At 36.7% G+C, this 27,425-nt stretch overlaps 1 protein-coding gene and 1 long non-coding RNA gene across 3 annotated transcripts in view; one reads left to right on the top strand and one right to left on the bottom strand.

Moving 5' to 3' along the window:
• Positions 1-15,106, bottom strand: part of LOC119063899 (uncharacterized) — a 66,140-nt gene extending 51,034 nt beyond the window's left edge. For both annotated transcript variants that reach the window (XR_005085271.2, XR_005085270.2), the window contains exon 1: positions 14,951-15,106. This is a non-coding gene — a long non-coding RNA (uncharacterized LOC119063899). The remainder of the gene's footprint in view (positions 1-14,950) is intronic.
• The window catches only part of ZEB1 (zinc finger E-box binding homeobox 1), a 175,665-nt gene continuing 162,898 nt past the window's right edge, over positions 14,659-27,425 (top strand). Inside the window, exon 1 of the mRNA XM_037165475.2 lies at positions 14,659-14,738. Coding sequence (XP_037021370.2) covers positions 14,681-14,738 — 58 coding nt within the window. The 5' untranslated portion in view covers positions 14,659-14,680. The remainder of the gene's footprint in view (positions 14,739-27,425) is intronic.

Below are 27,425 nucleotides of genomic sequence, written 5' to 3'. Positions count from 1 at the left end.
CTTTTCTACTCCAAAGCTACAAAATTCTAATTCAGAATTCAAGCTGCTTTGGATGGTGGATACCTATCAACTCTTGACTGCTATTTTCCTTTAAACTCATGTAAAAGATGCTTGCTCCAAAAAGCAATCTTTTCTTTTTTGGTTCTCAGAACTCAGGTATCGTAATACCATATGTACTGGTACTGAAATATGAGGGCTAATCTCTTGGATCATTTAAAATGGGCTATCACTTTTTTCAGCTTTTTTGTTTTTTGTAATTTAAAGTTTGGGTACTCTGAGGTATTCAGTACTCTGAGACAAATTTTGATCTCCTTCCATATTAGCTTCCAATCAGGATAATATTTATTTATCATAAATATATTAAAATATATTTACTTTCCAGATATGCTCATTACTCTAGCAAGAGATATTAGCCATGCTCTCTATTATAAAAAGTTTATAACAGAGCATGAGGGTTAAGACACTGAACAAATGATTATGAAATAAAGATGATAAAAACTTGGGTTGGGTGTTCAGAGACTAGAGGAATCAATGAAGAATAAAGGGGCAGACGGAGGAGGATTTGGGTGGGGAGAAAAAGAATCTTCTAAAACACGGGAGTAGGAGGGAAGGTTCTGCGTTTATGGAACTGCTCAACTAGAGAAGAGGGAATATAAAATTTTGCCATTCAAAATTTTGTACATTGTGAGAAAATTTATAGAAGTATTGAACGTGTAACAAAACATTCACTAAAATAGTTCTGCTCATAATTCTTTTCCTGAATATTAACCTTTTCTTTATGCTTTAGAATTTTGTCTTGGCACAGCCCTGGATATGATTTTTGTTTATCAAAGGAGTACAATAATATTTAAACACGGGAGTTATAGTTATAATCTTGGTTTGAGAGTCCATCTAGACTATATGAACTATGTCACTGCAGGTTCTCAAAATCTGTTTCTACAAATGAGATTGAAATAATAGCTATTAGTGCTAAAATGAAGCTCAAATAAAACCATGTGATAGTAGATTATAAAAGGCTCAACAAATGGTGCATTCTGTATTAAAATTGGTCACTGTGCATTAATATGCATAGGATAGTTCCTTCTTTCCTTTACTTTTTTTATTACAGAATCTCAACACAGGGGATATATGGTTCACCATTTTATTGCAGAAAGATGCTTTCATTCTTTATCTGGAACATGGCAGCAATCATTCCCTAGTTATATCTAAATGACTGAATTGCAAGGTGAACTGTATTGGTGACTCACTCATTTCCCCTCACCTCCAGGACTCTCTTTTCCCAAGATCAAGCAATTTTCCTGTGTAATGAACTGTATCTGCTATCAAGTAGCCTGGAAATTAAGAGGTCCACAGCACCTTCCAAGTCCTCATTTTCTATTTGGTATCATGATGTCTTTTGCTGCTACATCACTGATCTATGTTTTCCAAGGCTATACAAAGGAGAAATGCAAAAAAAAAAATGAATGGAACTACAAAGCAATTTCATATATGAGGGAAAAACTTCAATCAATTTTGAATTATACAGGGAATAGTTTTCTAGCTAATGGATTGTCAAATATTTGCATCAAATGCTTCTGTCTGGTTGATAGCCTTCTGGTCAGTTAGAGGCTGAGTGGCAATTGCAAGGGGAGCAGGTGCAACAAGGACATGGTTTAAAACCAACATCACACAACAAAAGTGGATTTCAGAGGTTAGATTTAAGACCATAACCTACCCAAAGTCTGGAGAAGGTGAGTTCGGGAAGGACAAAAATATAATGTAAACGAGGTAACAAGAAAAAGTTCAGGCCATGCATTTCTTAATTTAACAGGCATAGGAAATAAAACAAGGAATAACTAATCAATTTATTCAATAATCTTGAGACTAATTCTATTTTTCTCAATAGCCAATGTTTTTTATCTTTTTCTTTTAGCATATGATATCTGAGTAAATCTTTTCTAATCATTCTGGTATTTCTAACATTTGATGAACACTTGATATTTTTTACTCATATATTACTTTTTGGCATTACTAAAGATGTCCCATTACCTAATGAAATATCTGTTAGAAAATCTTTCATATTATGATACTATTTGAAAACCAGCAACAGATATTTGTCAGTGAATTTACCAGTCAAAAGGGCAAAATCAAGAAATAAGTTGAGCTACTAAATAGAAAAAAAATACTTATTTAATAATACTAATTAAAGGCACGTAAAATGAGTAAATTCCACAATTCACAATATAATTTTATATTATATTAAAATAATATAAATTGCTAGTTATAATAGCAAAATATGTTGAATAATGGTGATTCCAAATGTGTATGAATTATGTACCATGCTGAGAATGACTTTTCCTATAACTAAAATACGGCTACTGAAGGTTAAAAAAATCTAAATCTATACAGCAACAGTATAAAACAATATAAAAATAAGCATAAAATAATAATTTGGCTCTTTTTTATGACCTGTAGGGACACTTTATATACTAAGCTAGAAAGAAAAATGCTATTAAGTTCCATTGTATTTGACAGTTAATAGAACACCTTGGCCAAAATTAGGCAGATAATTTCAGAGACAGAACTGATCATAAAACCAAAGCCAGTCCTTTGCAAAAGGTTGAAAAAAAAGGAAATTACTCTGCAAAAGTCTATCTGGGTAGATTTAACATAAATCAAATATTTAATAGAGCATTTCAATTTGGACCTCTTTTTACTCTGCTTTTGTATGTTTGTTTTTTACATTTCCACTGATAAAAAGCATCTACATCAGAGGGTGAACCAGTGAAAAAAGAAATTAAAAATAATCAACTCTATGTTACTGAAGTGAGTTAACACTATGTAGGCTCTAATGAAATACAAAAGAGCTATTTATTTAAAATTTATTAATATCTGACTTTAGGAAAAAATTTTATATTGATACAGTAGCATTATACAGTGAAATTTCAAAACTCTGTCTTATAGTACAACTTTCAAAATACCTCCCTGAAACATGATCTCATGTTATACTCACCAAAACCCTGGGAATATGTAGGGGATTTTGGTTTATGTAGGGAAATTAGGTTTGATTCTTCAGAGAAGGAACTCAGGCTCACAGAAGTTAGGTTATTTATCCAAGATTATACCAGCAATAAAGAGTTGGGTGTGTACTTATAAATATTATTCATTCATCTTTTGCTAATATTGAAAGGTTCTTTCATTTTCTAAGTATTCTTTGCCAGATGAAGGCAATGTTGATAGAGGAGAGCAAGAAAATCCATCTGAGATTAAAAATTTCCCATAAACATGGTATATGCTTCCACTTAATTTTAGCTTCCTGAATTTCTTTCTTCAATATCCTACAGTTTTCTGAGTATAGGTCTTTTATTTCCTTAGCTAAATGTATTCCTAGACAACTTATTTTTTTTGTTGTCGTAATAGTAAATGGGATTGTTTTCTTGATTTCTCTTTCTGATGGTTCATTATTGATGTATAAAAATGCCATTGATTTCTGAATATTAATTTTGGACCCTGATACTTTGCTGAATTCATTTATTGGTTCTAGTAGCTTTCTGGTGGAGCCTTCTGGATTTTCTATGGACACTATCATGTCATCTGTGAATAATGACAGTTTTACTTCCTCCTTTCCAGTGTGGATGGACTGGAGATTACTATGCTAAGTGAAATAAGCCAGTCAGTAAAAGACAAATACCGCATGATCTCACTTATATGTGGAATCTAATGAACAAAATAAACTGATGAATAAAACAGAAACAGAGGCTTGGATACATGGAACAGATTGGCAGCTGTCAGAGGCATAGGGGGAGGAGGGACTGGATGAAAGAAGGTGAAGGGATTAGCAAAGAACACATATGCATGACCCATGGACACAGACACCAGTGTGGTGGTCGCCAGAGGGAAGGCAGAGGAGGGCTGGGTGGAGGTGCACAAAGGGGGAGAAAATGGAGACATCTGTGATAGTGTGAATAATAAAAATAAAATTAAAAAAGATATAATTGATATAACTTTAATGTGTACAATGTAAAAATATAACAACAACAACAAAAATTTACCACAGAAAATCAGCAAAGGGGAGAACTGGCCAGAATTATACAGTTTGAATGTGGATGAAAAGTAAAAATACTGGCTATAAAAATATCAGCAGACTTGTCATTTTGTTAAACCATGCTATGCCTATACCCATTAGCAGGGCTAACAGTTAACCATATAACTTGTGTATCTAGATTATAATATCTAGATAAGTACCACTCCTTAATAAAGAACCATATACACAAAACAGCTTTTAGGAAGATTACATAGCCTTTTGGACCCAATACTAAAAACTGCCATTATTCATGTTTTTGAATAGATAAATGTGTTCATGGTACACAATTAAAAAATATGAAGACATTAAGTACAAAGTTAGTCTTTCTCTCTCTCCTGTACTTCAACCTCCCAGAACAACCTCCCCAAAGCAAACATTGCTAGCATGTGTCCTTCCACAGAGTGCCTATGTACTTACATGTGGATAATTGCTTGTATGTGTGTATATCTATATTTATACACACACATATATATGTGGTAGCTAGCTGTTCTTCACCTTGCCTTTTTAAAAATTTTTATTTAGTTATTTTTCAAGTACAGTTTTTTGTCTATTTCTCCCATCCCAGCCCTCCCCCGCCTCTTGCTCCCCACCTCCCTCCCATTTCCACCCCCCCCCCAGTTCTCATCCCCGTGTCTTTCCTATTTGTTCCTCCAAATCCCTCCCCTTTTTTCCCCTTAAATTCCCTTCCCTTTCCCCTCTGGTCACTGTCCCCTTGTTCTCTATTTGTGTCTTTGTTTTTATTCTGCTTGCTTGTTTGTTTTGTTGTTAACAGCTTCCTGTTAAAGGTGAGATCATATGGTATTTGTCTTTCAACACCTGGCCTATTTCACTCAGCATAATGCTTTCCAGTTCCATCCGTGTTGTTGCAAAGGGTAGTAGCTCCTTCTTTCTCTCTGCTGCATAGAATTCCATTGTGTATATGTACCACAATTTTTTGATCCATTCATTTACTGATGGGCACCTAGGTTGCTTCCAACTCTTGGCACCTTGCCTTTTTTACCTGACTTTACTTTTTAACTTCGAGAGCTTTTCAAGTCAGCTGTTTAATTTATTTTAAATTACTGCATAATATTCCTAGGAATTCCTTTGGTTTACTCTTCAATTTATTTAATAGTCAAGTACACTTACTGAAGAATTCCAAAATTGCTTTTATTTATTATTTAATTTAAAAAATCCTCACCCAAGGGCATTTCTTCATTGTTTTTAGAGAAAGAGGAAGGGAGAGAGGGAGATAGGAAGAAGGGCAAAAAGAGAGAGAGAGAGAGAGAGAGTGATGTGATAGAGATACATGGACTGGTTGCCTCCCATTTGCATGTAGATTGGGGATCATATGATGGGGCCACAACCCATGTGCCCTGACTGGGAATCAAACTGCAACCTTCCAGTTAAGAGAAGATGCTCCAACCAACTGAGCCACACCAGCCAGGGCAAAAATAGCTAAATTTTGCTAGCATATAAAAGGTACCCCTGTAGTTGACTGATTATTTCTTAAGAGCAAACAAGAATTTAAACTTATAAAAATTCTAAATACTATTAGATATTTAAAATATCCAGTGACAAGCTTAATCAAAATCTAAATGAAACCCAAACTGTTCTTTCACTAATAAGGGAATTTTAAATAAACACACTCATATGTTTTTTTTTGTAATAGTAGGCATGAAATAACTTAAATAGGTCTCAAAATCCAGAGCTGGAATGATTATTGATTTAATCCAGTATGGAATTTATTACATATTTATATATGTTCTTCATTAGTGCATTTGTTTGCCATGTACATATTTTAAAACTTTAAGCAATTCATATGTTTTCAATCAGTGTAAATAGCTACCAACTTCCAAAAAACTTTTAATCATGGTGAGACAAAATCTCACATTTTTCTAGTGGTGTCATATACTAGGTGGGGCAAAAGTAGCTTTACAGTTGTTTGTATGGAAAATAGTACAATAATAATACAAGAATAAACTCTGCGTTTTGTATACTCACACCTGTAAACCAGTTTTGCCACACCCTGTATTGTGCAGCTCTTTTCTAAAGCATGCTGTGTATTTAAAAAGATACAAACATGTTCATTTCCACTGACTATGTAAATGCAGTTTGAGAATATTTTCCCAGGAAATGATCAAGAATTAAAAAATACTATACCACAAGAACGTTTATCCTTCACAAAATAACAAGAAAAACTAAAAGTAATTTGAATGTTCAACAAAATATAACTGCTTTAGTAAATTATAGTATGACAATCTGAGGAGTATTAGTCAGTAAAACAATTCAAGTGTAAAGGTTATATGCCTATATAGGAAATGTGTGTAATAAGTGAGAAAAGCATAAATCTAAATTATATGTAGTTCTAATCTATGTGGCAAAAACTAGGCATCATTTTAACTATATAAAGTAAAAATGTGAAAACAGATTGAATAATATTGATCTTGTATAATGTCCTAGAGGACATATTTAAATGTCTTCTCATAACTCTTCTGATACCACCTTCATGCACAGCAGTAGGTCCTATAAGAAAATAAAATGGATTCAGAGAGAGATACAGAGATAAGAAATAGAAGTGCTGTCTGCATTCTCTAAAGGTGTTCCAGAACTCCTCATTGTGAGGTCTGCTTCCTACTTTTGTTTTTTTTTTCAAGAGTAGGATACATTTTATTACATTATACCAAATAAACATAAATTTATTTTTTTCTTTTCCTCATAGTTTCTCTTTTTTTCTCAATAATTTTATTTAGTTATTTTTCAAGTACAGTTTTTTGCCTGTTTCTCCCATCCCAGCCCCCCCCCGCCCTGTGCTCCCCACCTCCCTCCCATTTCCACCCCCCCCCCCAGTTCTCATCCTTGTGTCCTAAAGGACACATATTTGCTTCTCCAAATCCCTCCCCTTTTCCCCCTTAAATTCCCTTCCCTCTCCCCTCTGGTCACTGTCCCCTTGTTCTCTATTTCAGTGTCTTTGTTTTTATTCTGCTTGCTTGTTTGTTTTGTTGTTAACAGCTTCCTGTTAAAGGTGAGATCATATGGTATTTGTCTTTCAACACCTGGCCTATTTCACTCAGCATAATGCTTTCCAGTTCCATCCGTGTTGTTGCAAAGGGTAGTAGCTCCTTCTTTTTCTCTGCTGCATAGAATTCCATTGTGTATATGTACCACAATTTTTGGATCCATTCATTTACTGATGGGCACCTTGGTTGCTTCCAACTCTTGGCTATTGTAAATTGTGCTGCTATGAACATTGTGGTGCATAGGTTCTTTGATATTGATGTTTTAGGATTCTTAGGATATAATCCTAGCAGTGGAATTGCTGGGTCAAAAGGCAGGTCGATTTTTATTTTTCCGAGAAAATTCCATACTGTTTTCCATAATGGTTGTACCAGTCTGCAATCCCACCAACAGTGAACTAAGGACCCCTTTTCCCTACAACCTCTCCAACATTTATTGTTTGTTGCTTTGTTTATGATAGCCATCCTGACTGGTGTAAAGTGGTATATCATTGTGGTTTTAATTTGCATCTCTGATGGCTAGCGATATTGAGCATCTCTTCATGTGTCTCTGGATATTCTATATGTCCTCCTTGGAGAAGTGTCTGTTCAAGTCCTTTGCCCATTTTTTAATTGGGTTAGCTGTCTTCTTAGAGTGGAGTCGTGTAAGTTCTTTGTATATTTTGGAGATTAAACCTTTGTCTGAGGTATCATTGGCAAATATGTTTTCCCATACAGTTGGTTGTCTTTTTAATTTAATACTGTTTTCTTTAGCCATGCAGAAGCTTTTTATTTTGATGACATCCCATTTATTTATTCGTTCCTTTATATTCCTTGCTCTAGGGGACATATCAGTAAAAATGTTGCTGAGTGAAATATCTGAGATTTTCTTGCTGATGTTCTCCTCTAGTACTTTAATGGTGTCATGGCTTAAAATTAAGTCTTACTTTTGGATTCTCTCTCTGTGTGTATGTGTGTGTGTAGAGGGGGTGGTGGTAAATTTACCTCCTTACTATAAATTCCCATCTTTTTTTGCTTGGGCCAGTTTGTATTGGTGTGTGTTACAAATAAACCAAGAAACAAAACTAAGCCAGTTTGTCTTTCATAATCTTTAACTTGTATTTTAAAAAAGTCCTACATGTCATCTGGTTACAGTGTAAAAATTGTTATCCTAGGGTAGTAAGAGTACTTATTGTGTAGACAACTCCTTAGATAATACAGCTAATGTAAGTGAACATTATTTCTAGACAACAAATATTCCAACTAATATTAAATGTGTTAATATCATCCCTTCTTTTTGCCCTTTAATTACAGTCATTCCACCTACACCTAAAATGACATCATCATCAGGGAGAAAAATAATCTTTTAGCCCTGAACAAAATGGCACTGTATAGGCATTTCTAGTGGATTATATTTTTAATATCCAACTCTGATCATTAAGAATTTGCTTTTGTTTTTATTATCCGTCATTCACTGTTTACCACATACCAGGCACTATGTAAAACACTTCACATTCAAAATCTCATTTACTCTTCACAAAACTCCAGTGTAGGAATGATTCACAAATGGCAGGAACTTCCCCTCATTTCCATAATTATTGAGTGTGTGTCCCATTAGGCATTGCTTTGGGGAGGAAATATAAAGATAAGAAGTTCAGACTAGGAGAGGAGACAGATGTAAAACATATATAAAGTGATAAAAGCTACACCTGTGGTATGTAAAAGGCGCTCTGAAGGATGTGAGGGAATTACTAGCTATGTCCGGCTGGTTGTCTAATTTTCAAGATTCCTGATACTCTTGGAGAAGTGCTGAGAAAATCTGAAATCCAGGGAAAGAAAACTAATCTGCTCTCTTGGCAATAGAGTGTGGGGCAAAAGTAGATTTACAGTTGTTTGTTTGGCAATTAATACAATAATAATACAAGAACAAACTGCTTCATACACTCACAACTGCAAGCCTACTTTCACCCCATCCATTATACAAGTTAATCTGGAATACAGATTAGAATCTGAATCAGGAGAATGTTAGCTTTTATGCCTCTACCTCTGCAGCCTCATCCAGATTTTAGATCAATTAGGACAGGGGCCTCCATTCCACAAATAGTTCATGAATAATTACTATGTAATAGACTGACAAATTTCTAAGTATTTACCAGATTTTGTATATATACAAGTTAGAACATGAGTATACATTTGGTAAGTGAATATTTACATCACATTTAAACTTTAGTGTTATAATTAACAGAAGCATAATTCTTGGTGGAATTATATTATTTCTATTATATAATTTCTTGGTGAAAAATGCATTTTGCTTCTATATGTATATTACTCAGAGATCTTGCAGGAAATAAATGACACACTCAAAGAGTAAACTGAAGACAGTCTGAGGAAGAGACTATTTACGGAGATGTGTTTAGGCATTAAGGGAACCACCAAGTGATAACGTACCTGAGGACTCACAACAGGAGGTAGTCTACCTTTCCTAGGCCTGAAAGGACTAATGGAAGAGGCAGTTTCTGAAGCTTGCCAAGACCTGTAGTCAAGGCAATAGGGTTGTCTGACCAGAGCCATGACCTCAGGTAGACAGGACTGAAGCCACTGCCAAAAGCCACAGACAAGCAAGAGGGAGTATGGGGGAAGGTAAAATCAATATCTTGACTTCTCTCTCTTTCCTCCCTCTGATCATTTGGCAATGTTTCCAAATTGGCTGAAACCAAATATAAAGAAACCCAAGGGTAAAGGAGCCTCGGTGATGTCCACAGAAACTGGCCTCTGAGGGCATAGACAGAGAATAACCTGCAAAATATGAAAAAGCAAAATATTTTACAGAGCTAGAACAATTCAAAAGCCCTAGCAAAAAGAGGAAAGGAACTGATCCAAACAGAGCTGTGTCACAGCTGGGGCAAAGATGGAAGAGAATGATTAAACAGTAAAACAGCAGAGAGGGGCACAGTGTGTGATCTATTTATGAAAGTAGGATAAAGAGAGTGCGCAAAGAAATCAAGGCAGTAAAGTATTAGAAGGGTCTGACCAGGGATGTTAAAGCTGTGGATGTATTTGAACATAGGGTGTGTCTCATTACCAACCTTTTATGTGAGTTTATGGTGGGACATTTAAAACCTGTTATAATATTTCATTGGAAATATTTTAAAAATATATACTGCAAGGATTGAACAGTGGCAGTAATTGTAACTGAAGACCTGTGGAATACAGAATGCCTGGACTGTAGCTCAAAGAAACAGACATACTCTAAGAGAATCAATCAGCTGCTGAAAGTTAAAATGCCAGAGACAAGAAATACATGGAGACAAAAGGGAGAAAAACAACAGTAGAAACCATATATGAGCCCTCTGAAATTATGGTAAATAACTAAATTTCACTTAACACAAAATATGCATGTTGTTTTCTCTCTCTCTCCAATAGGTATGTCCAGATTTTTGGCACCTCTGGGTCACACTGGAAGAAGAGTTGTCTTGGGCCACACATTAAATACACAAACACTAATGAAAACAAAATAAGCGCATAATGTTTTAAGTAAATTTACAATTTTGTGTTGGGCCATATTCATAGCCATCCTGAGCCATATGCAGCCCATGGCCCACAGGTTGGATACCCCTACACACAAACTACCTATAACTGTTTAGTATAGAAAAAAATACTATTCACATTCATATGTGATGTCAATATTAGGAACTATATCTTCTGTGGAAGTAGCCTTTGAAAGCAATCTGTTTTATTGTGATTTTATGGAAACAATTAATTTTACTTTTTGGATGTTCACTAGTATCTTTCAAGCCTCTATGTTTATACTTATCTTTCTTTATATTAGACATGTTCCTGAAAATCTGCCTCCTAAATAAGAAGCTCCCTGTGTTAACATTTCACTGACTTATATTAAAAATAGGTGCCTTATTCCCCAGAGTGGGCAATAGCATCTTGTGATACAGTAAGTAATAAAATCACATGAAGTTCCGGTGAAAACATTTTTCCCTATTATTCCCTCCTTGGTTTTATTCATGGGTCCTAAAGACAGCTGTCAATTCCTGCATCACTTCGTAGTCATGTTTCCTTCCTGACTCGGTCACTGTAGAATTCAGTGAAACTGCAGGTAGTAAAATGACCATGGTCCTGTTTTGTCTCATTGTGAAACACATATGCAGAGTCACTCCTGAGCCAAGGATTGAGGATCAACTTTAGAGGATTCCAAGTTCTGTACTTTGATAAAAAACAGGTATCGAATATATTCTTTTCCATTCAAACCTCTAATATTAAAATCACATGTTAATATAATTAATTTAATTAACATAATTAATATTTTTATCCCTCCATGAAAATAATGAACTTTTTATTCTGATGAAGATTGTAGAATTATAAGTTATACTTCTCAAATGTGTTCAGGAACTTTGATACATAGAAATCATAGGCTTGATGTGGAACAGTACGAAATATCTATACTTTAAACTTAAAATAGTTTTATGTCAAATTCCACCCTCATTTATACATTAATCTTATTTGGAAAGCAAAGAGTAGGTGCAAAGGGTTCATGAAAAAATGAAAGAAAACTCAATATTAAAAAAATTCTACTCATTTACATTTTCCTATACATTTAGAAAAGATTACATCAATTCATTTTCAGAATACTTCTCCTTCAGAATATCTCAGTGCTCACTAGAAACAGTATTAATATTTAATTGACATTAGAAATAGCATATATGGAATATATATTGTATGATGAAACTGCAATTATTAAAAACTATCAACAGAATAAATGTTAAAATTTTATTAGTATCCCCATCCTGTTTAACTTAAATAAACCTAAATTTTAATAAATTTATTCTAAAGAATTTTCCCAATTCTTTAGTTATATTTAAGAGAGAAGAACCATCACATATGCATCAGGTTTAAAGGAGCAATATATTCTGAGATTTACTTTTGTCTGCTTTCTTTCCAGTCTAGATTTCAATAATTTTGGAAATATTTACACTAAACAAAATATATTAATAGTCAATTTGTAATATACATAATTACAAGATTTACAAAATTGAATATTTTTGTATTAGAAGAGTTGGGATATCAATAATATTTTCTTTGCATATTTTAAAAATATGAGCGGGCATAGTTATCATTTGGGGGAAATTATTATGGAGACTCTAAAACCAAGAGCAATTGTCTCAAAATAAATCAGGATATGACAGTAAATGGCTTTTACATCCATGATTTCAGCTGCACTTAAGAATTAATATGATGAAGGTAGACAATCCTTACTTTAAAGCTGAGAACAGATTCAGAAAAAGTCAACAAAATTTACTTAAGCAATATTTACTTATTATGAGACTAGGTACTCTGCTAGGTGCTGACGTTGAAGATATGAAGAAGAATGAACAAACAAACAAAAAAGGTTATCTGTCCACATGGAATTAAATACATCAGGCCCATGCTAACCAATACCAGTAAGCTCTAAAATAAGGAAGAAAATGACTTCTACTTGATTTGTCCCTTCACTTTGTCTCTGATTTCAAGGTGAGGATGAACAATGAAGGAAACTTGGGAGGTACAGAACTGCCACTTCAGCAACAGCAAACCAAATGGCATGTGTGATATTTCCTAAGTTTAAGAATAAGTAAAATGTGTGCCAGAGTTAGGAAGTACTTTTTTCCCTCTGACTGGAAATTAGGGTAAGTATAAAAAGAATTGTGTGTGAAAAAGAAGAAGTATTGTGTGTGTTTGGGCCGGGGGAGGGGCAGTGTTAGCAAAGGATAAAGTCTACAATCTGATTCAGATAGCAACTGAAGAACATTATATGCTCTTAAAAGGGTAAGAAACTTACCACTTAAACCAAGCAAAAAGCATGGGCAGGGTCCTGGTTCTGACACACACATGTTCAGTTAACATGGAGTTGAGGAAAGTGAAAACTGCTTGTATTTAAAATAATCACTAGGAACAATGATTCTATTTTTGGCATTGAGAGTGAGAGTCCATACATAGACATAATATACAGCAAAGCATATTAGTTACATTTCACGTGCCAATAAATAACGCATTCACTTCTCAAAATGGCAAAGTAAATGTGAGAGAGAAAATTTCCATCTATATTCAGGATTAAGCTTTCTAATCTTAAATTATCAGACTTCAGCTGTCAATTTATTTCAGTTGAACGTTATGAAAATATTATTAATGAATCTTCTAAAATTCTGGAGCGTGTTTAAAAGATTATTTTAACATAATAAGGAATGCTGCCATAAGTATGACAAATTTTTGAGCACCTACTGTGTGACAGTATTATGCTGGGCGACTATGTTATTTCTAATAATCTATTCAGCACATTTCAGTTTTCTCAATAATTCTTATACTATTAATTTATAACTATATTATTTTAAATACAGCTCATTCCATAAAGTTGGTCCGAAAGACACTTCCCTATTGGAAAGGGAGGTGGGGGGAGAGGAAAGCTCAGTTCTACCGACAACTTAAGACTCAACTTCCTTGGTATTTGTGCTATTATCTATATCGCCCTTAAGATATCCCCCAAACTTATACGAAGTAAGAAACTTGAGATAAAAATCGGCAATGTTTCAAAGACCACATTTGTCAGTCGTGCTTCTTGCCATAAAGTCCTATACAGCAATAACTGCCCATTTAGGTAGTAATTCGTGGCCTGTTTACTCCTTCACTCTGAATCTTGACGCCTATGATCTCGTTGGGTGACTGTACGGGGAAAACCGCCTGGAGCTCCGAGAGCAGGGTGGCCAGGCGGGGTAAGGCCGAGGTGACAGCAGGTGAGCCTGGTGCGGATAAGGAAGTGAGACAGAGACAGTGTGGGTATTACTCATTGCGCTTTACCGCCGAGGTAGCTTGCAAGCGGAACTTCTCGCCTCTTTTTCAGTCCAGCTGAAGTTCTAATTGAAGTCACGTCCCAACTCGGTTTGCTGGGGGGAAAACCGTGCGTCTGTGTAGGGGAAGGGAGTGAGGACGGCAGGGTCAGGTAGCGTCTCTCGTGACGTCGCATGTCCTCCTCGTCACAGGCTGAGCTTCCCAAATCAGTCCCTCGCTATTCCTCAAACCTGCCCTTCCCCAAATCCTGGGAACTTCCTGGGGAGCCGCGAGCGCGACACGCTCCGAGGCCCCAGGGACGAACGCTGCGTGGGAGCAGAGCTCAGCCTCAAGGAAGAGGGAAAATAGGTTGCTCAGGTTACTCTGACACACGGTCCCGAGAATTAGGCAGACCCATCCATACAAGTCCCAGGCAGCTGCGGCGGGTGTGGCCAGTTGAGACACAAAACGGCGCGGAGCCTTCTACTTTACCTTTCTCGCTCTGACAGCCTGTTGCCCTTTTCACCACATCCCCACAGTTTCCTAATGTCCCTTTCCCCCAACCCAGGACACCTGAGCGAAACTTTTCCCTCGCCCCTCAATTCAAACTCTGCTGTTTCCACGGTGGCCGCAAACCGTCCCCTCCCTAGCAACAAGGTTCCGGCCGTAGAGCGAGCGGCTCTAGGTGTAAGGAAGGTGATGTCGTAAAGCCGCGAGTGTCGTAAACCAGGTGCGGTGGGGAGGGGGGAGGGGTGGAGGCGGAGGGGTGGGGGGGGAAGGGGGAGGGAGGGGGAGGAGGTGACTCGAGCATTTAGACTCAAGCGAGAGGATCATGGCGGATGGCCCCAGGTGTAAGCGCAGAAAGCAGGCGAACCCGCGGCGCAATAACGGTGAGTGGCGGAGGGGACTGGGGAGCGGCGGAGTCAGGGGGAGCCGGGCAGCCGGGGCGTCCCGAGGGTGAGGGGGCGAGCCGGGCTAGGGGCGGCCGGGGCAGGGACGGGCAAAGTGGAGTGGGAAAGTAGAAAGTAGTGCTCTCTGCCCCCCTCAGCTGCCGGAGCCGCGCCGCGGCCGCTCGCTCTCCCTGAACCGTTATGTCTCTTACCTGGTCTCTCTCCGCCTAGCGGTTCCTGCCGCCTCTGCCGCCTCCCTGGACCGTTAGCCGCTGCCTCCGCATCCCCGGCTCATAGCGAGCGGGCGGGACGCGGCATTCACTTTTCTGGTCTCGGGTGGAGCGGCTGTTGCTTCTTTTTGCACTTTTCCCCACTCTTCTGCCCCTCGCGCCTCCCCGCTACCCCTCCTCTTCAGCCCCCTTCTCTCTATTTCCCCTCTGCGCCAGGCTCCCCGGAGCTGGGAACTAACTTGTGCCGTTCCTGGCTGTGCAGAGTGGCTTCCGCGCGCCGCGGCCCCGGCCCGCGCTGTCGCTCGGGGCCCCGCGGCTCGGGCCGGGAAGGCGCGCGGCGGTGGGACGCGGCAACCGGGCTGCGTGTCGCCCGTGCGCGCGTGTGCGCGGGCGCCGGTGGGGCGCGCCGCGGGCGGACCAGGCTCGGCCGGCGGCGGTAAAGTTGTGACCAGCCGGCGCGCTCGCGGAGTGGGGATTAGCGGCGGAGGCGCGGGTCCCTAAGTGCCCCTCCTCCCCCGCCCCGCGGCCAGCGCGCCCTGGGCCGCAGAGGCGAGCACCGCGAGTGAGGTCCACGTCCTGTGGGGCGCTGGTGGGGCAGCAGGGACGACGGGGCAGCAGTGGGCGCCTACTTGCTGCTGGGGGCGATCCATGGATGACGGCGAGCTGGGCAGCGGTCATCCGCTGAGTGAGCTGTGTTTGTAGAGTTGTTACCTGGTTAGAGACAGGCGAAGCACCACAGACAGAGCACCCTCCCCGGGGAGGACTCCTGCTCCGCGCTGGGATGGGGCTGTGTGCGTACGCCTCTCTTTTTCTCTTTCGGTTTTTGGGGAAGTTGTTACCTGGCCTGGACGCTCGGAGCGCTGAAGCCGGATAATGGAGCTTGGATGGCGCTCATGGTCTCGGGTGGAAGGGGATGGGGGAGGGGGTGGGAGGACTGACGGACGCGCGGGTCGGCTGCTCTTGCTGCAGCTGCAGCTGCAGTGTTTATTGATTTGTGCTGATGTGCAGGGAAATACACACCCCTCGGCCTGCGAGAGAGTTTCAAATAAATAAATAAATAAATAAACAAGCGACTGAAAGCAAGACCCGAACATGTGGTTGTTGTTGCACAGTGGCCTTTTCCAGTTTGGAGAGACATTGTAAGTTGATTGTATTTCTGCTTATCTCGGGGGCGATTCTGTGCTTTCTCTCCCTCCTGTTCAGCGGTGAAATGTCTGCTGATTGTTATTGTCTGGACAGTTCCTGTAGTGAGAGGGGCGAGACTTGTCCGCCCGGGGGCGGCGTGAGCGCTTGGAGAGGCCCCCGCCCGCCAGCCGGGTACCTGTTTGTATAATAATGGGCGGCAACGGCTCTGCTGCCGGCTGCGGCCCAGGCTATATAAGGAATTACACGTACATTTCGGACCGAGGGGCTCGTCTAGGTTGCTGCGTTATTTCTAAAATGAGTTTTTAAGAATAGGGAAATAAATGCACCTAAATTGGGGTCGCTGTATCTTCCAAAAATTAAGGAAATATGTGTTTAAGTAAAAACTCTCTCGCGCTCCCCCTGCCCCACCCCCTGCGCCTGGGCTCCCTTTCTCCCTCCCCTCTCGAATACGAAACGCAAGGTTTTGTAACCTTTCCTGGCAATTTTAGATTTTGTGTGGGATTTCCTGTCTAGCAGCAGATACGAAGATTTTATGCTGTTTCAAGACGTTTCCTTCTAATCGTAAACATATTTTTAATATATTTGAGCCTTCGACATTAAAATCGTTGCTTTCTTGAATGCTTTTGGTTATTCAAATAAACATTTTAAAAAGCGTCTATCAGTTACGATTGATAACTAATATTTGGTATCTTCATTGTGGAGAGATGACTTGTTACAGCAAGGAGCAGAGCATAGGCTATTGCAATTTTAATTTCCTGTTTTAGCGTCAAATAGTGCGTGTTCTATATTGAGCTGTTCCGCTGTTGCTGATGTGGCTTTATGAAAGGTAAGTTGGTTCGGAAAGGGCTGTTAGCTTTTTATCTTATGTAAAATGTTCATCGCCATAGAAAGGGGCTTTTCTTGTTGCTGACGACATATGTGTGACATGTGAGTCTGAGCCACCCAGCGTCTGTGCAGCTGCTGTAAACATGTTTACCTGAACAGGAAAGAATGGATTTTTCTCCTAAAGATCCTGTGATACGAATATTACACCCATAAGGCATATCAACAGATGACTTAAGGGGGGAAATCTATCCTGAAAGGTACTTGAAATCAACAGGAAAAAAGAGGTTCTCGGTCGCTGCAGCAAATGGCAACTTGTGCAGGTAGAAAAAAGATGGTGTTTAGTTTTCTCCTGCATGTATGGCAGCCCCCTCCTGTCTGCTGCTTTCATTCTCAAGGGAGGGATTTATTTACCACGTTTGCTGTCAGTGTTTTTCCTTTGTGTTTAATATAAGGAAAACAGATTTGGGGCTGTTTAGCACAAAATGTCTTGACTGCAGTATGCATTACTCTGGGAAAACAAAAGGTGTTTAAGATAGCACTGTACTGCTACAGGTATCTTCCATTTTCATCACTTTTGGCTCTTTCTTTGTATTCCTTTTTGTTCTCAAATACATTTCATTGCTGATGATTACCATCATGCTATTTGATTAAGCTTTAAAATTTGCAAATGAAAAATGAAGTTACATGCCATTGTGTGGTGGAACCTCAGGGTAGGTGCTGGTTATTTCTTAGCAACGCAATCATATTTAAGTTGCAGTTTATTGGAGAGAATTGCTTGGAAAAATGGGAAGTCTTAATTCTTTTTGAATGCAGAAATGTTGTATCCAGTGGTATTTAGTCATAGAGATACTTTGTGCCCATATATATATATATATATATATATATATATATATAATTTTTTTCATTTTCAGATAAGGTTTGCATATTTAACTGATGAGCTCCAGTAAAATATTTTAACTTCCTTTCTAGAATATATCTGCAGAGTAACTGGAGAATCAAGTAATGTAACTTGACAGGGGTAAACCAGTTAAGCAAGGTGTGGCCAAAGCAACAAACCTTACCTAGTAACTTTATGGTAATGATGTTAGTCATCTATGAAGGAGTGGCACTAGAATTGCTTAAATCATTTATAATGTAATGCTTTGTTGTATTTTAAAAATTTGTCTTCTCATTTTTTACTTCTGTTCTCTGTATGGTTTCTTATTTATTTTTAAGAAATGTACTCTAGCTACTAATGACTACATGCTGATTAATTCACTTTAGATGGCCTAGGAGGAACGTATCTTTCTGTCATTTGCACCACTTGCTGTCTTTGGAAACCACCAGTAGAGGATGCTAGCAAGAATGATTATTGGTGTAGCAGTACCATAAGTCTGTTTATCTCCTGTTGATTGGGACCTCTATGTTGATAGAGACCTGTCTTGTAATTCTGAGTCTTCCTATTATTTTAAACCAGCCATGGGTAAATTAGGCATAAGCATTTTCTAGTCTCCTAGGACTGAAAAGAGGTAGAAATGTTTTAACTTGAACAATTATATAAATTTGAGCTTTTTAAATCTTGAAATTGAGATTGTTATCAATTTAGTCTTGCTTTAGACCAGTCATATTTCTGGTTAAAAAAGGGACCGTTGTTAGGTTTGGAAAAGAACATGTAATTATTGGCCCATATTTATATTGCATATTTACTATATCTTTTAATCTCCTTTTTCTTCATAGTAAAAGCACTGAAAAAAGATATCTTTAGACATTAAAAGATGTTAATGGTAAATGTAGTAAGAAAAATTGCAACTATAATTGATAATACTGTATAATTATTTTTCTATAGCTTAGCTATATTTAAACTATGCATGGGTTCACAGGCAACTGCTAATAAAGGTCTTAATCAGCAGTCACTCCGATGTTAGTGATTTTCAGATATCTTTTCCTTCCCCTTCTATTAAGAATCAGGTAGTGTATAAATTTAAATTTACCACTTGTAAATTAAGGAATAAGTTTTTTTAGAGGATTTAAATGCAGTGGGGAAATATTGTTTGTTAATTATTGTATGCCTGTATTAAAAGAATTCTCTAAAATAACTATGTAAATTAATATAACTTTTACATGTAAATAATTGCATAAGACTTAATGAATTTAGTTGTGTCTTTTTGGTCTGTGCCCTTAAATAATTAACTTACTCTAACTGTAAACTTTTGCAAACCTTTCATTTGTCAAATGTCAGAAGTATTTATTTCCCTAATTACTTTTAATAGTGTTTCTATGAATGTGCTAGTGCCATAATGCAAGAGTAATACTGTTTATATTGAAATAAGTAAAATTACCTGCATTTTTAGGTAAGCCTGTATGAATTTCTCATTTTAGTATGTCAGAGAAAGGAAAGAGAGAGGGAGAAGCAGATGGAGAGAGAGAGAAGGTGTAGTTTTATACTTCCTGGCAGACATTTCTTGAATTTGGTGTTCTCCTAAAACCTAGAGTTCAGTAGTGACAAGGTGTGATTCACTTACTTTTTAAAGATGAACTGAGGGACTTTACCACAAAGCCATACCATGCATAATTGTGGCATGGAGCAAAACTTAAAGTATCTCATGAATTGAAAGGATCAGTCACTTGTTAAAATGACCGATATAAAAGCACATGAAATATTCTATTAGTACTTTATTTTCTTTCTCTAGTATTCAGTATTTTTGAACTGCCATATACCCTGTGCTTGCAATTTAGTTGCTTTAAAGCATGTGGTGAGAAAGTTCTATCAAATTGGGACTATTTTAAAAATTACAGCATAATTGTTTCTCATAGTTGTGGGGTTTTATTTTACCCTTTTTTATTTCCCCTGTATAAATCATTCTACACATGTGATTAGAGCCAGATGTAAACACAGATGCAATATCATGTGGAATTACATCGTTAGCTACTCTTAACTACCTGTATTGAATTGCAGTAGAGAAGAAGAATCATGCAGATGTGGGAACAAGATATGCATTAGTGCGCAGAAGTGCAGTGAAAGGTTAGAGGACTTGATGAATTGTAGAAATGATATTTATGACTTAAAAAGCTTTCTTGATCTCTGTGGCTTGATCACTAATTATGGGGAAATGCATGTTCATTTTGAATAGAGATGGAAGCTAAAATAAAAGTTCATTGTTGAAAGAAATTAAAAAAATTAAATTAGAAAAGTGTCCTGATTAGGAAATAAAATGAAATGACTTTTAAAAATATTTCAAAAGGCTGCATGTTATACATATTACCTGCTAAATAATCATTGAACTGCTAAAAGTAGAAAATGAATGGATATACCTATAGCAGAAAAAGTTTTGCAGGAACCCAAGTTAAAAGTAAATGTGACCTATTATACTGGCATTGCCATAGAAAATTACCTTTCCTTTGGATGGAAAAGTGTTTTGAGAATTGACTTACCAAAGGGAGCATTCTTAGAACATGAATGTCCTAAAATTTTTCAGTATGATGTGAGCATGTCTACATATTAACCTTGATGGAAGTGGGTTATGTTGCTTGTTGTCTTAAGAAACTGAGTTGCTTGAAAATACTGCACTCTATGTGATGCTACTTAAATAGCAAAGTACTTTCTGATAAGTAATGTTTGCCTATGATTGTTTGTAGAGAAAAAATTCATATTTTGGAGTATATCATTTAGGTGTAGATAAATTGAAAAATTCCAAAAGGGAAGAACAAAGCAAGCCAAGTTCAAGTCTTTAACTTGTATTATAGGTATGAAACAGTACTAGAGTCTTGATTTTTCATCCTTTAAGAAATTATTTTTCTCTCACTTCTTCAGTCATCTTCCTGTTATTTAATGCATGTCCTCTATATTCATAGGGATAACATTTGTCTATCCATGTACATATTTCCTCTCATAATCAACTTTACATATTTATTAAAACTTGTTATGTGGAGTTTTAGATATAAACTAGCACTTTCGGTAGAAGACCTTATCATATGGCAACCTGGGAAAACCTTCATCATTTCTTTTGCTGTAACAACTGCATCTGTGCTAGAATTATTAGTAACAGATGTTTTGTGACCTCTTAATTCCCACTTGCCTCCCCTCCCCCAGCCATGTTTAAAATTAAATGTGAATGAAAGATAAATATGAGAATGATGTCAATTTCTTATGTTTATTATTGTAGTCTAAGAATATTAAAAGTCCTGTATTTTTTAAGATACTCTAATTTCAAATTTTTAGCTATTCTAAATATTTTAATTTCAGTTTTTTAGGCACTTTAAGTACTCTGATTTGAATTTCCTTTTTATAAATTGCGACACCACTATTCTTAGATATCTCATTACCATTCATGTTCACCAACCTACAATATGTTCTAATTTTCCTTATTCTTAAAGTCTTTATATTCCTTCAACCCATAGTTCTAATTGAATGCTTGGTTTTTGGTTAGATGCTGAGTGTGACTAATTTGTTGATTTAAAAGAATCATTCTCTTGGAAAATTACATTTTTTATATGTAAGGGACCTTTAGAAATCATTTTTACCTGAAAACTGATAAGAGATAAGCTGAAATTTATGGACTTCAAATATGAACTAGTTAGACATTTTAACATGTGTTTTTGAGAAGGGGTAATAGTGACATGTAAAATCTTTTAAGGAGTAGATTGTCTGAATCAGGGCTCAAGTTGACCACCTTATTTTGCCTTAAATACTTGAAAGTTGTGAAAATCCCTGTATCTCCTTAATGCTTTCTCCTTTCTACCCCCAAAAACTAAGTTGTACTCCTAGTCTGTATATCTTTTATGAAAACTCTCTCCCTCTTTCTCTTTATATATGTGTGTGGGGGTGTATATATATGTATATATGTGTGTATATATATACACACATATATACATATATACACACACACACACACTTCTTTTTTTTTTTTTTTTTTTAAATATTTTATTATTTATTTTAGAGGGGTGGGGGAAGGAGAGAGGGAAGATCAATATATGCTTTTTCATGGATGATATCCACTGAGTACACCAAGGCCACACACACACTTCTTTTGGGAGTGTGGACAGGAAGGGAATAGGTGAAGAACAGAAAATATAATTTCATATGAATTAATACTAACTGAGAAAATAAATGAAATAATTTTGGAGGTGGAAAGATTTGGGAAAATCACCCAAGTCCATTTTTTGCAGGTAAGCAAATAAATTCAAAGAGGTAAAAGGACTTTGCCCAGTTCCTATTACCAGTTAGCTTGGACTAGGTTATGGCTTTTTAGATTCATAGCTCAGTATTCTTTTTTTTAGAATATTTAGAGCATACTTACCTATTATAGTGACAACCAAGAACTAGATGCCATGAATTTTTAAATTTATCATAGCCTTGACTGTTGTCACTCAGTGGATTGGGTATTGTCCTGCAAACTGAAAGGTCACTAGTTCAATTCCCAGTCACAGCACATGCCTGGGTTGTGGGCCAGGTTCCCGGTTGGGGGCCTGTGAGACAGCTGATCGGTGTTTCTCTCCCTCTTTTTATCCATCCCTTCCCCTCTTTCTAAAAAAAAATGTATTCTGTAGAATGCTCAGTCATCACAGAAAAAGGGATTTCTAACCAATTGCATAAATCTATAAGTAATAGTTGTTGTGACTATAGCACTTAAGACATTTCAGATGAAGAGGATTAGTTTAGTATTTCTTACAGGCTTACTCTGTTTGGATATTTTTTCCTCCTCATTCTCAATCTCAACTTCTGTTCACACTATTTTTTCCAACCCTCACTTGCACCATCTATGTGTTTATATATGTATAAATGGTGTGTATAGATATCCTTATAAAATTATGTAATTATTTGTGTGTTTTGCATCTACATAACTGCTGTTTTGCTCTGTATTTTACTTTCTTTACTCAGCATATTTGAGATCTGTTCATGTTGCTATAGGTACATGTATTTCATTGCTTCTAACTATACAGTTTTCATGTTTTGCATTAGCACAAATTTTTTATCAATTTTTCTAATGATGGATGCCCAGATTGACTCCAACTCTTGGGTACAAATAATTCTGTAATAAACACCTTCCAACATGTTGCTAATGACTGTAGAAGAATTCATCTGGAGATATATATCTAGGCATGATTCTGATGGGTTGTAAGTCTTATATTTAATATCACTAAATTTTGCCAGATTATTTCTAAAAATGGCTATACCAATTTTTATCCTTACCAACAATGTATAAAAATCTGTATTTTTCTCACAGTTTTTCATATTATACAACATCCCACATTTTGCTAATTTGATAGTTGTTAAATAGAATCTCATGTTGCTTTCATATGAGTTTCTCTGTTTGGCAGGGAAATTGATCATTTCTTCATATCATTGCTAGCCCTTTGCATTTCCTTTTCCATGTCTGGTTTATTCATGTCCTTTGCACTCCTTTTTAGTTGGGTTTCTACTTCTTGGGTATTTATCAGAGTTCCTTGTGAATTTGAGAGTGTAACCCCAAGGTGGTTTTAGACATGGCAAATATTTTCCCAGTGTGTCATTTATCTGTTGACTCAATTGTTTAACTTGTATTTAAGTCTATCCATTTTTTTTTTTTTTTTTTACTTTTGGGTAGTTAGAAGGCCTTCGTAATCCATAAATTACAAAGATTTTCTTCTAGTTTTGTAGTTTTACCTTTTATATTTAGGTCTTTAATACATCTTGGGTTTACCTTTTGAATACAGCATTTCTTTCTTAGGAGGAGCAAAGATGGTTGTTAAGAGTTTTGATGATACTGTAATTTACTAGCTGAGTCATCTTGGCCGAGTTACTTAGTCTCCTCAATGCTTGAATTTCCCCATGTGTAAAATGAGGATGGCAAGATTAGATTTGGGAAGTTTAAATGAGATATGAAATGTGCTGTGTCTAGTACATATTTGAAGCATTCAATAAATGTTTGTTTAAAATTTTTACTTGTATTTTTAAAGTTTGTTTTAAATGTATTTTGCATCAGTTGACAATTTCTTATATTCTTGTTTAGTATTAAATTGCCATGTAGAAGGAAGTTGTAAATTTTTGTAAAATTTGTTCATTGTTTCTATAGCTTTGACCTTAAACCGCTTAGTTATTCTAGCCCAAAGGACAAGACTGTTTGTTACAGTAGTAATATGTACTAATGCTTCATCTTACTGCTATTTGTGATATGTATTTTTTAGCTTGAGGAAGGCTTCTTGGATTTTTTTTAAGGGGCATTAGATTGAGATACTTCATCATATTACTTTTATGTGTAATACTGATAAAGATTTCAAGGATAATGTCTTAATGCTATTTTGTTACATCAAACAGAGAACTCAAGCCCAAGGAAGCTAACTTTATTTTATATTTGAATAGCCTAAGTAGCATGAAGTCCATGGTTCTCATACACTCATTTGGCTTGGAATATATTTAAATGATATTTGTCTTACTGTGTTCTTGTGGTATAGATCAGTGTAATCATGAGACAAAAGTTAAAGCTGTACCCTGTTTGGGGGGTGTTTTTTAATACACTTCACTGAGGTAAAATTGCATACACCATTATGCATGTTTATTTTGATAAATTTTGACATGCACATATGAAGTCAACGTCACAGTGAAGGTATAGAACATTTCCATCATCCCCTCAAGTTCCTACATACATCAGCTCAGTCAGTCCCCTCCAATCCATTCCACCTCTCCAAACAATCACTGACCTGTTTTTGACTACTAGGGATTGGATTTACTGTTTCTATGGTTTTATAGAAACATAATCATTCTGTATGATTTCTTTTGTACAGCATAATGTGTTTGAGATTCATCCATGTTATTGCATGTATTAGTACAATAGTACATTCTTTTTTAAAAAATACTTTATTATTTATTTTTAGAGAGAGGGAAAGGGAGGAATAGAGGGAGAGAAACATCAATGTGGGGTTGCCTCTCACATGCCCCCTACTGGGGACCTGGCCCATAACGAGGGCATGTGCCTTGACTGGGAATCAAATAGGCAACCCTTTGGTTTGCAGGCCAATACTCAATCCACTGAGCTACACCAAGCAGGGCTATAGTACATTCTTTTTTGTGTTGCTGAGTAGTATTCCATTGCATGAATATATCACAATTTATTTATCCATTCACCTACAGTGAACTTACTATTTGGGTTTCTGGTTCTTTGGTATAGAATAAAGCTTTTCTGAACATTCATATACAAATTTTTATATTGATATATGCTTATATTTCTTTTGGATCAAAATACCCAGGAGTAAAACTGTTGGGTCATAAAAAATGTATGCTTAATTGTGTAAGAAACTGCCAAGCTGGTTTCTAAAGTGCTTATAATATTTCATATTTCTACCAACAATGTATGAAAGTTCTAGTTGCTTCCGTCCTTGCAAATATTGGTCCACATTTTAATTTTAGCTTTTCTAGAAGGCGTGTGGTTGTATACTTTTGGCTTTAATTTAGATTTAATTGATTCTAATGATGTTTTGATATCTTTTGATATAGGTCATTTGTACAATTTCTTATGTAAATGTGTGTTACAGTCATGTGTCCATTTTTAATTGGGTTGCTTATCTTTTTATTATTGAATTATAAGCATTTGCTATATATTCTGAATCCAACTTCTGTTTTGGATATAAGTATTTAACTTTTTTTCTTCCTTTCTGCACTTCATCTTCCAATTTTCTTCAAGGTACTTTGAAGTACAAAAGTTGTAAATTTTCATGAAACTGAACTTACAATTTTATTCTTTTAAGCTTCATGATTTTTGTGTGCTGAGAAATCTTTGTCCACTCCAAGAGGATGTGTATCTTTTTTTGAGCTGTATAGTGTAACATTTAGGTCTGTGATCCATTTTTTGCTTACTTTTGATCTATACCTGTGTTTTTATCTTCATCTATAAGCCTGCCAAAGGTAGTCCTGAGGACTTTGCAAGAGACAAAAACTTGTTCTCAGTCATCAAAATTCAATACGAGAATTTCTATTTGTATTAAAAAAATATTTTTCAGGATCCAACTACAAACCAAAGCTCAAGACTGTAGAGAACACAAATTTTACTTTCTTGGTTTTATACATTTTTTAAATTGAGGGCAATTGTATTGTTCATAGTGTTTTCATAATTTTTCACATCCTTGAGACATGGAGACTTACTTCAGTAAGGCTAGAGTTTCAGAAAGAGATGCTCAACGAGAGTGGACATAGTTAAGCAGAATGTGAATGTTATCTTCAGGGTCTCATTTCTTCCTTGGTGTATATTTGTGAGCACTGTACCAATTCTTTTTCACATTCCACAGCTTTTATCTTTACATGAAGAATTTGTTTAAACCTACCACATTTTTGAATTCCTTGAAAGATATAATTATATTCTTTTGATATAAAAATTTATTTAACCATCTCTAAGTTACTTGCATAAATATTCCACCTTACTCTTCCTCTGAAGCTGTAGTGCAAAGGTTGGTAGTTACCTTCATTCCCATGAACTTTTCTCAATCTTGCCTTGTTTGACTTCCCTGTATTTGATATTGTGGACTTTACTGGAAGGTTTGAGTCCCTAGCTTCTGTATTACTCTTTTCATGTTTTCTCATTCTTCTTTCTTAGAGCTTCCTCTTTGGTATTACCCAAGGCTGCTGCTTTTCTCACTGGATGTGCTAAGTCTAACCCAACCCAACTCTTAGTTTCAGCTATCACCTGTATGCTGATATCTTCAAGATCTTTATCTCTTCTCCAAAACTAGACTGAACTCCGAATACAGTTGTCTGTGCAACTTCTCTATGTCCTACAAAATTTTCAAACTTCACATGGCCAAACTTCACAGGTTGAACTTAATTTCTTCTATCTTCCACTTAGTCTTGCTTTCCTCATGCATTCACTCTCTTGTTAGTGCCACCACCAGTGATTTTTATTCCCAAGTTAAAAACCAGGGTTAACTTTTTCTCTCATAACTCGATCATCATCAGATCTGTCATTTCTGCCTTCCAAATATCTCTCAAATCACTCTTTTCCTCTCCATTTCTACTTCTGTTGCTTTAGGGTCCTCCTTTTTCACCTAAATTCTTATACTAGTCTATTGGTTTTCCCTGCTCTTTTCTGCTATGAAGGCTACAATATTTTTGCTGCTGTATCCTCCCTGGCAAGGGAAAATAAACAAATAGGACTACATCAAATTAAAAATTTTCTGCACAGCTAAAGAAACCATCAGCAAGATGAAAAGGAACCCACTGTATGGGAGAACATTTTCACCAATAATATATCTTATAAAGGGTTAATCTCCAAAATATACAAAGACCTAATATGACTCAACACCACGAAGACAAGTAATCCAATTAAAAAATGGGCAAAGGACCTGAATAGACACTTCTCCAAAGAGGACATACAGATGGCCAGTAGACATGAAAAAAAATATTCAATATCACTAATCATCAGAGAGATGCATATTAAAACCACAGTGAAATATCATCTCACCTTGTCAGCTTGGCTACCATCAACAAGTCAACAAACAGCTAGTGTTCACAGAGATGTGGAAAAAGGCAATTCCTAGTGCA

Source organism: Artibeus jamaicensis, unplaced genomic scaffold (assembly GCF_021234435.1).
Source record: "Artibeus jamaicensis isolate MK-2021 breed Jamaican fruit bat unplaced genomic scaffold, CSHL_Jam_final contig_867, whole genome shotgun sequence".
NCBI classification, from domain to species: domain Eukaryota; kingdom Metazoa; phylum Chordata; class Mammalia; order Chiroptera; family Phyllostomidae; genus Artibeus; species Artibeus jamaicensis.
The sequence above is the reverse complement of the archived record's forward strand: the minus strand, read 5'-3'. Positions and strand labels throughout refer to the sequence as shown.